Source organism: Macaca fascicularis, chromosome 3, assembly GCF_037993035.2.
Source record: "Macaca fascicularis isolate 582-1 chromosome 3, T2T-MFA8v1.1".
Classification (NCBI taxonomy): Eukaryota; Metazoa; Chordata; class Mammalia; order Primates; family Cercopithecidae; genus Macaca; species Macaca fascicularis.
In genome coordinates, this window is record NC_088377.1 from 179,281,434 (window position 1) to 179,295,881 (window position 14,448).

The 14,448-nt window shown below is 39.2% G+C and overlaps 1 protein-coding gene across 31 annotated transcripts in view; it reads right to left on the bottom strand.

The window, feature by feature from the left end:
- Positions 1-14,448, bottom strand: part of DGKI (diacylglycerol kinase iota) — a 459,668-nt gene that overhangs the window by 228,443 nt on the left and 216,777 nt on the right. For 29 of the 31 annotated variants that reach the window (XM_015448096.4, XM_065542619.2, XM_015448091.4 and 26 more), the window contains 2 exons: positions 8,555-8,626; positions 4,936-5,052 (listed from right to left, as the gene is read on the bottom strand). In XM_015448096.4, the coding sequence (XP_015303582.2) occupies positions 4,936-5,052; positions 8,555-8,626 (189 nt within the window). The remainder of the gene's footprint in view (positions 1-4,935; positions 5,053-8,554; positions 8,627-14,448) is intronic. The other 2 variants (XM_065542616.2, XM_074036058.1) reach the window with 1 other exon arrangement.

Consider the following 14,448-nt stretch of genomic DNA (forward strand, 5'->3'; position numbering starts at 1 on the left):
ACCTTGGATGCTGACCATGGCTGATTTAAGCAACTTGTCTGGCCCCTTCCTCTCACCATCCTAGGTGTGTTTCTCCCAAAGATGCATACTGACCAAAAAGTAAATCTTCCAAGACAGTAGGAGGCACTCTTTTATTAAGGATTTATACATGGCTGAATTCCTCTTTCAAAATCCACAAACACTCTGCCCAGTGACTTAGACAGTTCTAGCTATGTTCCCCACTATTGAGTATACTCTTTGTGGAAATGGATCACGTCTGATTCATCTTTGGACCTTCTACTGCATACAACAGCATCTCTGAATGTAGTTAAATAAACATTAACTGAATTCAATTAAGAACATCTTCTCTATTATTTATTTTGAAGCAGTATGATAGAATATAGAAACATACATATATATATGTAAATCCTCAAATTTGCAAAAACATTTTACTCTGCTGTTCTCCACCTACCTTCCAAATTTTCCATTTGTTAGTCACTTCCCAATGTCTTAAATGAATTCTCTAATATATCTACCTCCAAGTCATGGCTAAAAGCTTGCCACCCATTGGCCGGGTGTGGTGGCTCACGCCTGTAATCCCAGCACTTGGGAGGCCAAGGCGGGTGGATCACCTGAGGTCAGAAGTTCAAGACCAGCCTGGCCAACATGGTGAAACCCCGTCTCTACTAAATACACAAAAATTAGTCAGGCGTGGTGGCAGGCACCTGTAATCCCAGCTACTCAGGAGGCTGAGGCAGGAGAATTGCTTGAACCCAGGAGGCAGAGGTTGCAGTGAGCCGAGATCGCGCCACTGCGCTCCAGCCTGGCAACAAGAGCAAAACTTCATTCAAAAAAAAAAAAAAAAAACATTTGCCACCCATGATCTACACACTATAAACTAGAGTTTTTACTGTCATCTATGAACAGGTCACAGACACAATCACTTTTCTCCTTGTTTTCTTCCTCATGGTTTTTTTATGTCTATAGAATTTAACATTGGTGTCAGAAGAGTTTCAACAGAAGAGTTTAATTGTTCAATATTACATAATTTATTAAGAGGCTACAGCAAGGTTATTATGGGCCCAGGTAGTATTGGCTCAAAAGTCAGAAAGCTCTTAACCACTGCTGCATTGTCCCCTATAGCTCACTATACACCAGCTTTTAAATACACTATGGTTCATTGGTTAACTTACTTGATGGAAAGGCTATTAAAATTGTAAAACATCTGATTCAGCAAGCTGGCTACAGAAAGACAGTGAGGCAGTGTGGCATACCAATAAGAGCTTGTTTTCGGAATCAAAATTCCTGGGTCCAAGTCCCATCTCAAACTATTTAATAACTGTATGACCCTGGGTAATTTACTTGACTTCTCTGTGCCTCACAATCCTCAGATATAGAGTGAGAATAACAGGATACCTTCTCATAGGGTACTCTGATGATAAAATAAGATACTGAATGTAAAATACTGAAAATTTTCCCAACACATTATTGTTTCTTTCTCTTCTTACTATTATTATTATTACATTGTCCTGAATCATAGATGGCAATAAAAAGGTACATGTTGAATAATGAATTTGGACTTTGCATCCAGACTGTGAGCTGTAAATCCCATATCCCATTAAAAGTAACCAAGACTCTAGAGAAAGGCTGATTCCAGGTATGGACAGGAAATGCATTAAATGATCCTGGGACGTGGTATTGTTCCTAAAACCAAGGAAGCTCTCAAAACCTCATGGCTCATAACAAATGGAGACAGACTCCACGTGGCAGAGGTTCCAACTGGTTGGAGGTGAAACAGTATGAACATAAGAAGAAGAACGATGACATCGTATTGAAAAACACATAATACATAAAAACATCATTAAGCAATTTCACAACGATACTCTCCAAAAAAAAAACAACCACTACTACATCCTATAAGGGTTGCTAAGGCATCAGCTTATTATTCTGAAAACTTACAAGTAAAGGCAAATACTCAAACATTTGTCATGTATTTGTTAGGATGAAGGAAATGTCTCTTCTAAAAATCATAGCTAAAATGAGTGAAAATTGGAAAACGACTCCTTGGCAACCCCTAATGCAATAATAGACTTTGTCAAAAATCTTTGATAGATAACAATGGATGGCAAGCTGATGGTGAACTTTATGATAGATGGATTAGGATGACAGTTCCTAAACCCACTGATTGATCTGAGCGTCACTGAGAGTGAAATGGCTGATATCCGCTTCCTGCGATGGCAATATGACAGAAATACGAAGCACTGCCAGTGTATCCCTTTTACCAAAAAAAACCCCTAAATATAATTGAGTCTTCGTGTCTAAATATTAGTTTACAAGAAATATGGGCAATAAGAGAAATAATTTGGAAATATGGTAAGAATCAGACAAAATCAAAATATGGGAAATCCTATGGGTAAAGTAACCCAATTTCATCAACGAGTAAGTGGCCTGAGAAATAAGAAGGGGTATTGTTCTAAATTAAGGGAGACTTAAGAACTATGTCAACAAAAGGCAGTTGTGAACTTTGAATCTTGACTTGAAAAACAGTAAAAAAAGATATATTTTAGACAACAGGAAAAAACTTTAAGGGACTATTAACATGACTGAGACAGTGGCATTTGGGGTTTTTTTTAGTGCTATCTTTTACAGAAGCATAATGAAGTGTTCACAGACTAAGTGGTATGCTGTATAAGATTTGTTTTAAAATACTCTAGTTAAAGAAAAAGGAGGGGGCTTCCACTTCCAGGAAGATGGGGTACACGGGGTGAGGCCAGAAGGAAATGGATGATGTGGCTCTTGACAAGGGACCACCAGGGATTCTTGTGGGGACAGAATGTTCTGTATCTTGACTGAATCAAGGCCAATATCCTGGTTGTGATTTTGTACTATAATCCTGCAAGATGTTACCATGAAGGGAAATTTTGGAAGGGTGCAAGTGATTCCTCTGTATTGCTTCTCACAGCTGCATGTGAATCCCAAAAGCAAAAGGTAATTGATAAAATGAAAACGTGACGTGGCAGAAGACAAATGAAAAAGAATGGCAACAAAGTTTATGGCTAGAGGATTCATTATAATCTTTCTCTTTCTTCATTTGCTTGAAAATTTCCATTAAAAAAGGGTCTCTTAAGGTTTAGAAAAGTAAACTTTGCAATTTCCCTACAAACTGGTATTATCTCCTGATTTTCCTAACTGTTGTGTCCACAGACTTCCAAATTCCCACACCACTAGGCTATTCTACACACTCTTGCTACTTGTTTCTTTCTAAAATACTATATATATAAATATATACACACACACACACACACACACACACCTTACTCTATCACTCCTCGCTTAAAAGGAACTCCTCTACTTCAGGATAAAGTTCACGGTTATTTAAAAAAAAAAAAAAATCCCTCCACAGTCAGGCCTGAGCAATTGTGTGTTCATCTCCCACACACCCTCTGCATAAACCCTGCACTTTGGTCAAACTAGACTCACAGTTCCACAGATATAATTTTGAACACAGTACTTGTGCCTGTGTGCCTGCTACTCACTCTCTACTCTACAGACCTAAATCTCACCCATTTTTACAAAGCAGAACAAAACCCATCTTCTTTATGAAGTTTCCCCTTCAAAACAAGATTCTCAAGAGTAAGGATCATGTATTTTATCGCAATGCCTACTAAACTAGCCTTCCTGATACAATCAAGGTTTTCAATGGAAGGATGTGGATTTCACTGAATGAATGTTTAATGTAAAGATTTGGAGAGATTACCAAATTTTAGAAAAATTTAAAAGAAGAAATGTTAAAGAGATTTAAAAATAAAAACTGGAATTTAGTACACTTGAATTTCAAATAGCAATACTATATTTAATTTGTTTTATCACCTTGGGCAACTCATTTAACATATCTTGGCATTTGGTTCTAAAATATAAAATGAAGCACTAGGCTCCTCATTTTTTAATATGTAGATACTATACTTGCCTCTGGAAATAAATATCCCAAGGGCTTCCATACACTATAATTTTATTCCTAAACATTACTCATCAACAGAGTCTAAACTTTATATAAAATACACAAAGCAAAACAGTATCCCAGATCCACCAGTTTTTACATAAACCTGAGTCAACAAGAATGAATTACGTGATGAGTCTGGAGACCACAGGAAGTAGGGCTACCGTGTCATTTAAAGGTATTGCATTTGATAAGACTTCCTAAAGTACCTGCACCCTAAGGGAGGTACAGTCTTTCTTCCCATAGCATTAAAAATCTGCCATCCCATAACTTGAAGATAACTGTCAAAGATGTATAGTACAAAGGCAGAAACATTTTATTTCAAAGATTATGACCTTGTCAAGAAACCACTAAGATTTCCCTGAATACTGAGGTGGAGACTCACAAGGACAGGAAGTGCACTGGGGAGAACACAGAATGAGATTAGATATTAAGAGAATAAATTCTACTTTGCCTTAAGAAAAAAAAAATGTCATGCTCTAAGCCGGCCTGTGTATTCAGGAAGGTCATGACTCATGGTCTGCCTTCCAGGTTGGAAGCGGCAGGAATATTAACCAAACCATGAAGCCTGCACAGTTTGCCCTCATATTAACCCTCTGGGGATGCCCAGGTTGGAAGAGAACAGAGTTGTATAAGCATCAGCTGTACCCACCACTAGTACTCAGTGAAACTTGGAAGAGCACCTATCAAAGAGAACATCATTAGCACATGAATGAGGAGGCAACATTCCTGCTCTAGAACTTTGAATTCATTAGGATGCGGAGGTTGATTCCACGAGAGAGCCCAACACGGGGAAAGAGATGGGCCAATGGGATGAACTGTGGAAGCTAAGCACAGGGCCTTGGGGATGAGTGAACAAAGGTCATAGGAACCCAAAGACTAGTCTGGGGAGAAAAGCATGAAGCAGCAGTTCATTTTTCTCTGCACTGGCCCAGCAGCACCAGAGTCCTGGCAGTTACCTGAGGTTTCTTCACCTTAATGATCCAAGTGGGTGGGACAATAACAGCAGCATGAGCCCCCAGGGAGCAGGGTTCTTCAATGTGATGCAGCATGAAGCAGGTCACCTTATTGTGAAACTAAAGAGAAAAATAGGCCAGTAAACAATTCTGGTCAAAGAGTAATGCTGCGGCAAGAAGGGATAAATATGTACACGCACACACACACACACACACACACACTCATTACATGCACAAAAATACATATGCATGCACACATGCACACACAGACACACACTGAGGACATGCTTTCCTCATCATGACCCAGCCAGCCCCAGGAGCTTAGAAACCAGATTTCAAATTTATTCCGGTTTACAAACTTATAACATTGATGACAAGAAATCAGTCTAGTAGGATGAAGCCTGCTAAAACTTTCTAATTGTTGCATGGAATATTTACTAAAGTTTTAGAGTCTTGGAGGGTTCTGCTAATCCTGATTTTGCACAAAATTTTCACACACTTCCCTTGACCTGCACTGGCCATGGACTTGGTTGATTTAAGATAACGTTGAGAAGGAAATGAACAGACAGAAAGGCAATGCCTACCACCTGCCTTTCCTTTCCCTATCATAGATATAAACCCTCCCAGGTTGTCTTTCCAGTTTAGAGAGGGCAGGAAAGAAGCATGATGTCTGTTCTACAGAGTTGAAAATCCCAGAAGTAACAAAGTACAAAGAGATCGTTTCTATTGGGTTTGTCTGGGACTGCTAAAAAATATACAATGACCCTATTACTCTTGGCAAGTCTAAAGTGATTTTTGCTTTTGAAAGGAAGTAAATGTAGGCTAATGCTCGAAACAATACCACAGTATAAGGGTCTTAATTCTATACCCCAACAGTGACACCCAGACTGGTGACCTTAGGTCAGTCAAGTTTTCAACCATCTTTTGTGTGACTATAATGTGATAGTGGTGTGTAGTAACATTTATTTTTCTGAAAAAGAAAACTAAAATCAACATTATGCAATAATTATAGGCCTTAAATTTTAATCATAGTGATTTTAAAAATTTAACCTCAGTTTCTTCTTAGATTAGACTTCACCTAACTACATAATTTAGCATTTTAACTGCAACAATGTTAAAAGTAAAAAGTATCACTGATAATAATTATGCTGAAAACACAAACACAAATTAGGACCGTCTCCAAAAAAATCTGGCAAATATGGTCACTCTAATTACATTACATAACATTAGAGAGGTTTTTGTTTTCATGTCTTCATGTCTTCAAGATCTGCTATGATCCTGTGGCTAATTACTAATCAAGCAGTTGTGTATAAAATACTGATAAAATAATTAATAATTCTGTCTGCCACCAGTTATTTATGATCTGCAAACAAATATACCAGAGAAATATTATTAACATTTGAATACCTTCTTTAAAAACTGCTTTTTCTTCTTGGCAATTCAAATAAACCCTCAAATGTATGACCACTGCATTTCTAAAATGTTAGGGATCGCAGAGACTGCCTATGTCAAGTCTCTCAATGAATACTTGAGTAATCTCCACTCTAGAGACTCAGAGGTACATCCAAGATTGCACAGTTTTTAAATGATGGAATCAAAACCGCATCCCTGGAAATCCAGGTCCCAAACCCCATATTCTTTCTCCTGTACCATAAAGGGTCACATATTTATTTGCTTGTCTGACATCAAATATCCTAGAAGGGGTTCACCTGGACTGTGAAAACATATCACCACTGTAATTTGTGTTCAAATCTTTTGTGTCTATCGTCCCTACGAAAATCGCCCTCTACAATGTGGGAAACTGGAAAATTCAAAGATATGTGGAACTGACCAAAGCTCTACCACAATGGTCAGGTGAAAGTTGTCCTTTGTAGTGATTCAGTTGGACTACAGATTAATAGAAAGAGAGCACTCATGTTCATTGTAAAGTGAGATTGAGTTTCCAAATTAACTGAATCTGGATAGACCATCTCACCACAGCCTGGTAGCTGCACAGGGCAGGAGCAGATGCAGCCGATCTGAGCACACTGCTGCCCAGAAGGCTGCCCCACCAGTGGGGTCTCGCCAGATCAGAAGAACCAGGAGCAAAGATAGCAGCACTGGGAACCCCTGCACCGCAAATGGAGATAATGCCTTGCTGGTAAAGAGTTTCATTCAAGGTCTAGGATGGCCTTAGAGTTGTGCACACATTCTTGAACAGATGTGCAATGATTATTTATGCAACAACTAACTGAAAGTGAAAGAAAATGCCAGGAATAAAAAATGTCGCAGGATTGTGATGCAGTGACACTGAGCTTTCCAGACCACTGAGTCTCTATTTAGTGACGGCAGGTTCTTTTGACATGTAGGGGCTAGAGATATTATTAGTTTGAACTATATGGAACTGCCAAAATTTAAATGGTTTTGACCCACAATATGTCAATTTCATATGTTTCAACAAAATACGTCTGTTCCAGCCCCATGGCCTGTGTTTAGCATGATGTGTGTAGTGGCATGGGTTTTCTGCAATCCTTTAACCTCACCAAGACACCACAGCCTTTCCTTTGCAGGTCCCCAGTGCAATGAAGGGGTTATATATTCCAACTCATTCAAAAGAATAGGGAGATTGAGAAATTACAGCAGGCATCAGCAAACTTTTTCTATAAAGGCACAGGGAGTAAATATTTTAGGTTTACGGGACCATCCACCTCTGTTGCAATTACTCAGCTTTGCCATTGTGGCACAAAAGTATCTATAGACAACACATAAATGAAAAAGCAGCCACAGACAATATATAAATAACTCGGCATGGCTGCATTCCAATGAAATTTTATTTACAAAAATAGATGGCAGCCAGACTTGGCCTATGAGCTGCAGTCTGCCAACACCTGGGTTAGACTATATGTTATCTGGTAAAAGAAAGAACAGGTGCACAGGTACACGGTTACAAACAAATAAGAAAATGTAGCATCTGGTACAGACAGAGGAATTAGGCTCTAAATAAAGTGGGGGAAAAGGTAGATTGAAGAAAAGTAAATAGGGACGTTACCATCAGATCCTAATGAATATATATGTTAAAATGTAAGAAAGAGCTACATTTCAGTGAGCATACAGACAACATCCAAACCTAAAAAAGCATACAAGAACCACTCTTCTTATCCTCACACTTAGCCCCAAAATAAAAAGTCATGCACTTTAAACATTAAAACCAGAAGAGCCAGGATTCGTGTCCACCCATGTTGGAGGGACCTCGTATGTCGTACGTTGCTTTGCTTCTAATGTTGCACCTTCCTATATAGGAGGAGTTCTCAACAATATAGATGCACTGGGGGGAAAATGTGGAGTAAGAAGTCTTCAATTCTAGTCCCAGTGTTAGTATTAGGGAAGGATTTTCTAGTCTTTGACCCCAAGCTTCAATGTATATAAAATACAGAAGTTAATTTATCTCTCTAGTGTATCCCAGTTCATCTATGCTATTGTTCTATAGTTTCAATCTGTCTTTCTTCCTCCAAGGATCCTATATGAGAAAAGCAATACATTAAATTAGGAATGCCTTCTACTTCCAAGGAGGAACTCAAATAATGACATAAGTGTATTCCGACAAAACATGAGCCCACATTGCTTTATTTCATCCCAAACTTACCGCCTGCTTGCACCAGGAACAGCTGATAGCCACAATCTCTTTACTGTGGAAGGAGAACTTTTGCTGGAAGCCCTGGGATATTAGGACAAGAGACAGAGAATTTAAAACCAACTCAGTTACAGCACACATTTGCCCTCCTGAAGTGCAATGACGTGAATAAGGCCAGAACTGTCACCCACCACTGGAGGGAAGTAGAACTGCAAATGCCACATTGAGCACCACACTCTCCACTTTCTGCCTGCAATGATTTTCTATTCCCGAAGCATTTCGAGTGAGAGAGAGAGGAGGTGCTGGTATTTCCTAGCCCACTACTACTCAAAGTCAAACACACAAAACGAGGTTTTTGAAAAAATAAATATAGTTCTGATATATTTTTATTACAACCAAAGGAAAAGCCACTATTGGTTCACATGGTCTTGTATAACAAAAATCATTCATGTTAGAGGCTCTATACACCTTTAGCGTCTGAGAACCCAGAAAAAAAAAATGAAATTTCAGAGACAATAACTGGAACTCAGGGTCTTGGAGAAGTCCAAGGGTGTAGTAGTAAATTCAGACACTTTCATAAGCCCCTTGAGATGTCTCTACTCAAAACAAGGAGCTTTTAATTTTTATTCTTTACCAGGAAGCAATGATGAAATCAATGAAATGGTAAACCCAATCCTCTTAAAGGAACAAACTGAATTACTTTTCCATCAAGAAGAGGTGATTTTCGGCTGCTGCTGTCCCTAAATAATGGCCGGAGATAAATAAGTAGTATTACACAAAGAATTTTTTTAGCCTTCCCAAAGCTCATCCATTTCCCTCTGCCTGTGAAATCTAAACCCAAACAAAAAATTCAAAGCCACAATAAAAAATGTTAAAACAGAGCTTTTGTAAGGTGATCCAAAGAAAACAGAAAGATGTGATAGGCAGGAAAGCTATTCAAGGCACTGGCTAAACAAGTCTGACTTAATGTGTACAGATAATTTTTAAGTTGAAAATCCATTACAACATTATTAAATGATGTCCCAATGGCATTTTTCAGTGCCCATAATCCCTGCCCATCTGCAGTACTTTATATACTACCAAGCATTTCCTCCTTTTGAACCTCTATCCTCTCTTGATTTCCTAATACACCGTCCCAGTTCTCTTCTACCTCTCCAGTCTTCTGTATGTGGACAGACGACCAGGACTGGTTTCACTACTTTTGCTCCAACCTCAACTACCACTTCCAGAGACATGACCTTAAGATCAGACTCTCCTGGGTTTTGAAAATTGTATCCATCAATACCTCCTTCTCAAAAACCTAAGTGGTATTATCACTCCCTGTGCAGAAAAGAGTTAACACAGCAAATCAGACTTCTTAGAAAGGCTGCTTGCAGCTGGATGCGGTGGCTCATGCTTGTAATTCCAGCAGTTTGGAAGGCTGAGGCAGGTGGATCACCCGAGGTCAGGAGTTCAAGACCAGCCTCGCCAACTCATCACTACTAAAAATAGAAAAGTTAGCTGGGCTTGGTGGCAGGCGCCTGTAATCCTAGCTACTTAGAAGGCTGAGTCAGCAGAATTGCTTGAACCCAAGAGTTGGAAGTGGCAGTGAGCCGAAATCGTGCTACTGCCCTCCAGCCTGGGTGACAGAGCAAGACTCCATCTCAAAAAAAATAATAATAAAATAAAAAATTTTTAAAAAGTAAAGAAAAACTGCTTGCAAGGTTGGCCCTTGGTTGGCATCTGGGAACTTGGATTTCAGGAAGGTTTCTCCAATTGTCAGCACAGTTAAGAGTGTCTCATTGGGCCTAAACTGTTTGCACAGGTGGGGCATGGTGGCTCACACCTGTAATTCCAGCACTTTGGGATGCTGAAGTAGGTAGATCGCTTGAGCCCAGGAGTTTGTGACTGGCCTAGGCAACACAGTAAGACCTTGTCTCTAGATTAAAATTTTTTTAAAAAAAGAAAAGAAACGTTTTGTGCAAACAATGTAGTTTATGCTGAATCTCTGCTGTCCTTCTGGAAGTCTGGAATTTTATTATGTGCAATGCAGAGGGTGCTTATGTAAAAAGGCCTCAATAAAAACCCTGGACACTGAGTCCAATATTCCTTCCACATGTGTTTCACAGTACATTGCTGGAGGAATTAGGCACATTCCGTGTGATTCCCCTGGGAGAGAACTCTTGGAAGCTTGTGGCTGGCCTCCTCCAGACTTTGTGCCATGAGCCCTTCCCTTTGTTGATTTTATTTTGTATTCTTGTGTTGTAATAAACCATAGATGTTAGCACTACAGACTGAGTCCTGTGAGTCCTCCTAGTGAATCACTGAACCGGGGGTGGTCTTGAGGACCCTTGATATGCTCCTCTCCTCCAAGATAACGACTCTTGCTATTTCTTCTTCTGCTGATGGTCACCTCCCATCCAGATTTTTGCTCCATTTTCTAACTTGTCCCTCCACTGATAGTCTGTTGTTCCCTTTATTCCACACTCTATCCTGGACACTGCCACCAGGTAAAATGATGCTTTCTAAGTTTCTGCCTCCCATTCAAAATACTTGAATGACACTTCTTTCCTTACAGATAGCAGAATAAGCTCTTCATGCAGGTATTCAGGGCCACCCATAATCTTCCCATCAATTTTCTGACATCTATCTTCCACTCCTTTGTATTATAAATTCCTGTCCAGAGTGAGACAGGTCTACTCACATCCACAATATGTTTTATTCTTTTATAGTTCTATTTCTTTATATATGGCTGTTTCTTCATTCCCAACATACCATCTAGAAACCTACCCCCATTTCATATACAGTATCTAAATTTGGCTTCCACTAAAAAATCTACAAGTCTCCCAAAATCACCTCAACTCACTGTGATCTCTCCTCCTACAGACTTGCCTTGCCTCGTACCTACCCTTGCCATTATAAATAGCTTCCCTATGTGGCTGGTTATTTTGTATACACATGTATTATCTCTCCAATGGAACCGTAAGTTCTTTGAAGGCAGTCAGTCCTTGTATAGTTCATAGCAACTTGGCATAGTTCTTTGAACATCATAGGCATGCCATGATATTTTCTGATTAATTGAACAAAAAAATTGCTGCTATTCCATCATGATCTAATTACCAACTTCATGCTATCCAGACATTATAAGCCTTACCCAAACCACCTGAAAATATATTTCCTCACAGCATCCTTCCAGGCAAAAAAACTAACCCCTACAGACACTGCAAAGACGGTAGGATTCTAATGTTCATTTTTAAGTCCACAATATTAAAATGCTGCATGGATAAAAATCAATACACTAGAATTTGTGGCACAACAGCAGTAGTAGCCACAACTAGAGGTCTGCTAAATGTTACGGTTTTAAATTTATCATTATAAGTCTTAAATGCAATCACCAGGCCACCATTCTCTCCACTTAGATATCAGATGGCTGTGCATCAAACAAAAGCTGAGGAGAGATGGCAAAGCTCAGAATCATCTTGGATCTTCTTGTTGGCTGAGTGATCTTAGGCAAATCACTTAACTCTTCTAACTTCCTCTTTCATGTGAAAATGAGAATGATAATAGAAACCTCTCCTATAACACTAAGTGGTTATAAGCATCAAATAAGGCCATGCATTTAAAAATCTTTATAACACTTTACTTATGTTTGTATTTAATGTGTGTTTATATAAAATTAAGGAGTGCTTTTATTGCTAAGATCTATGAACAGGAACCTCTTCCACCATCTCGCTGAGAAAGCTTTCTGGTGTCTAATATGTGACTAAGTGATGCTCTACTCAATGATACAGGGTGAGTGTATCTAGCCCCACCTCACCACTAAACATTAGCCGTCTGGTTTCTGGGAGAGAACAGATACAATCCACTGTGGTACTGACAGCTAGACCGACACCAGAAACAAACAATAAGGCCAATCACAATTGGGGCACTGGGCACTACACTTTTGCAGTATTGTGGCAGGACCCTTGGCAATGAGCCCAGTGGTAATCAACTCTGTGCTTTGTTTTAGATTCTTGTCTGGCAGACTCACAGCAACCATAGCTTCAGGCTTATCATCTAACACAGAGGTATAAATAGAAGCACATCAGAGCCTTCACGAACCAAGTTCCCACTAAACCACCTGCTATGGGAAGACTTTGGCCAGGCTCTCAGCATGCCAAAATGAACCAGATTCCAAATTGCTCATTTTTAAATGTTGGCCCAAATCTGCTATTATGGTACTGACAGATGCCCTGACTGAATTTCAACTGACTCTATGATTTTTAAGAGCTGTTTAGTTCAGCACTGTCAAAGAGGAAAATAGGGATGGGAGGTCAGATGCTTTGGATCCCACTGACTTCAGAATTGAAAATACCAAGAACATTGAGGAATTAGGTCTTTTTTTGTTCTTTGGGATTTTTCAATCAAACTTAACCTTTGGAATAAAGTTTAAACCAGGTTTATTGAGCGCTAAAGCTTTGTTGCCTTCTGACTTCTTCTGCCATCTAAGGCAGGTACCAAATGGCACTCAGTTTTACAGCTTTGGCTGAAACCATTAAAAAAGGGCTTGACTTAAAATAAGCTGAATTTATTTCATTATTTCTGTATTTAACTTTGTTTAGGGTGAGAGAATATTCTGACCACAGGCTGATTCCCTATTTGATTTGATTTGATCCAACACAAGAGTTGATATTCTTCCTGCCTCCAAAACTTTAAACAACAAAATAAACCTCTCCATATCCACTAGCATGTCCAAGGCTCATAAAGTATTACAAGGGACAAACCCACGGAATTATAAAATAAGACTGACTCAATTTGCTTTCATTAATATTTATCTTAAAACACAGAACTCCAAACATTTTTGCACAAATACTTCCTATGATTTTTGAAAAAAGTACTTTTACATATTTTATATTTCATCTCTAAAATGTTTATCTTAAGTTTAACTAATGGCAAAGTTAAATTTCTAGCAAAATAAAATGAAAATTTTAAAATGAAACTATTGGACCACATATAAAGGTATCCTATGGGATAGCAATAACATAGTGATTTGGTACACACTAGTGTCAAGAATATTTTTCCATTTTCACTTTGCTAGAAGACCTCAGACTGGTTGTGGTGTTTCAATGTAACCACTTCCAACCCTCCAAAATTGACAAACAACTGTGATGTTTGGGCGTTCCACCAGTGGAAGCAGATAAGCAACTGAGACCTTCACATGACCCAGGTACAGACCCACACCAACCTAACTGAAAACTTTTTTTGCTGATTAAAAAATGGCATTTGTTTTAAACAACTATCTACTGACTTATGGACTACATCTGTCTTGTCCAGATTGTTATCCAGAGTGTAGCCTTCAGTTTTTAACTAGCAAAACCCACCATAAGCCAACTCCCTAATACATACACAAATTATTGGCTTTTTCCTTGAACAAATTATTCAGCCCAGTTTTCCACTGATACGTGTACCCGTGCCTGGTAATGTGACTAATGTGAATCCTTGAAAATTAGGCTGGTTTGATAATATGCCTTTTCCATAGTTTTCTCACAGTGTAAAAATGGTAGCATAATATTCTAGATTTTGCAAAACTAGGGTTTATTTACTCATAGAAAACCTAAGTTGGCCGGGCACGGTGGCTCAAGCCTGTAATCTCAGCACTTTGGGAGGCCAAGACGGGCAGATCACGAGGTCAGGAGATCGAGACCATCCTGGCTAACATGATGAAACCCTGTCTCTACTAAAAAATACAAAAAACTAGCCAGGCGAGGTGGCGGGCACCTGTAGTCCCAGCTACTCGGGAGGCTGAGGCAGGAGAACGGCATAAACCCAGGAGGTGGAGTTTGCAGCGAGCTGAGATCTGGCCACTGCACTCCAGCCTGGGTGACAGAGCAAGACTCTGTCTCAGAAAAAAGAAAACCTAAGTTATCTAAATTTCCTAAATTTTCTAT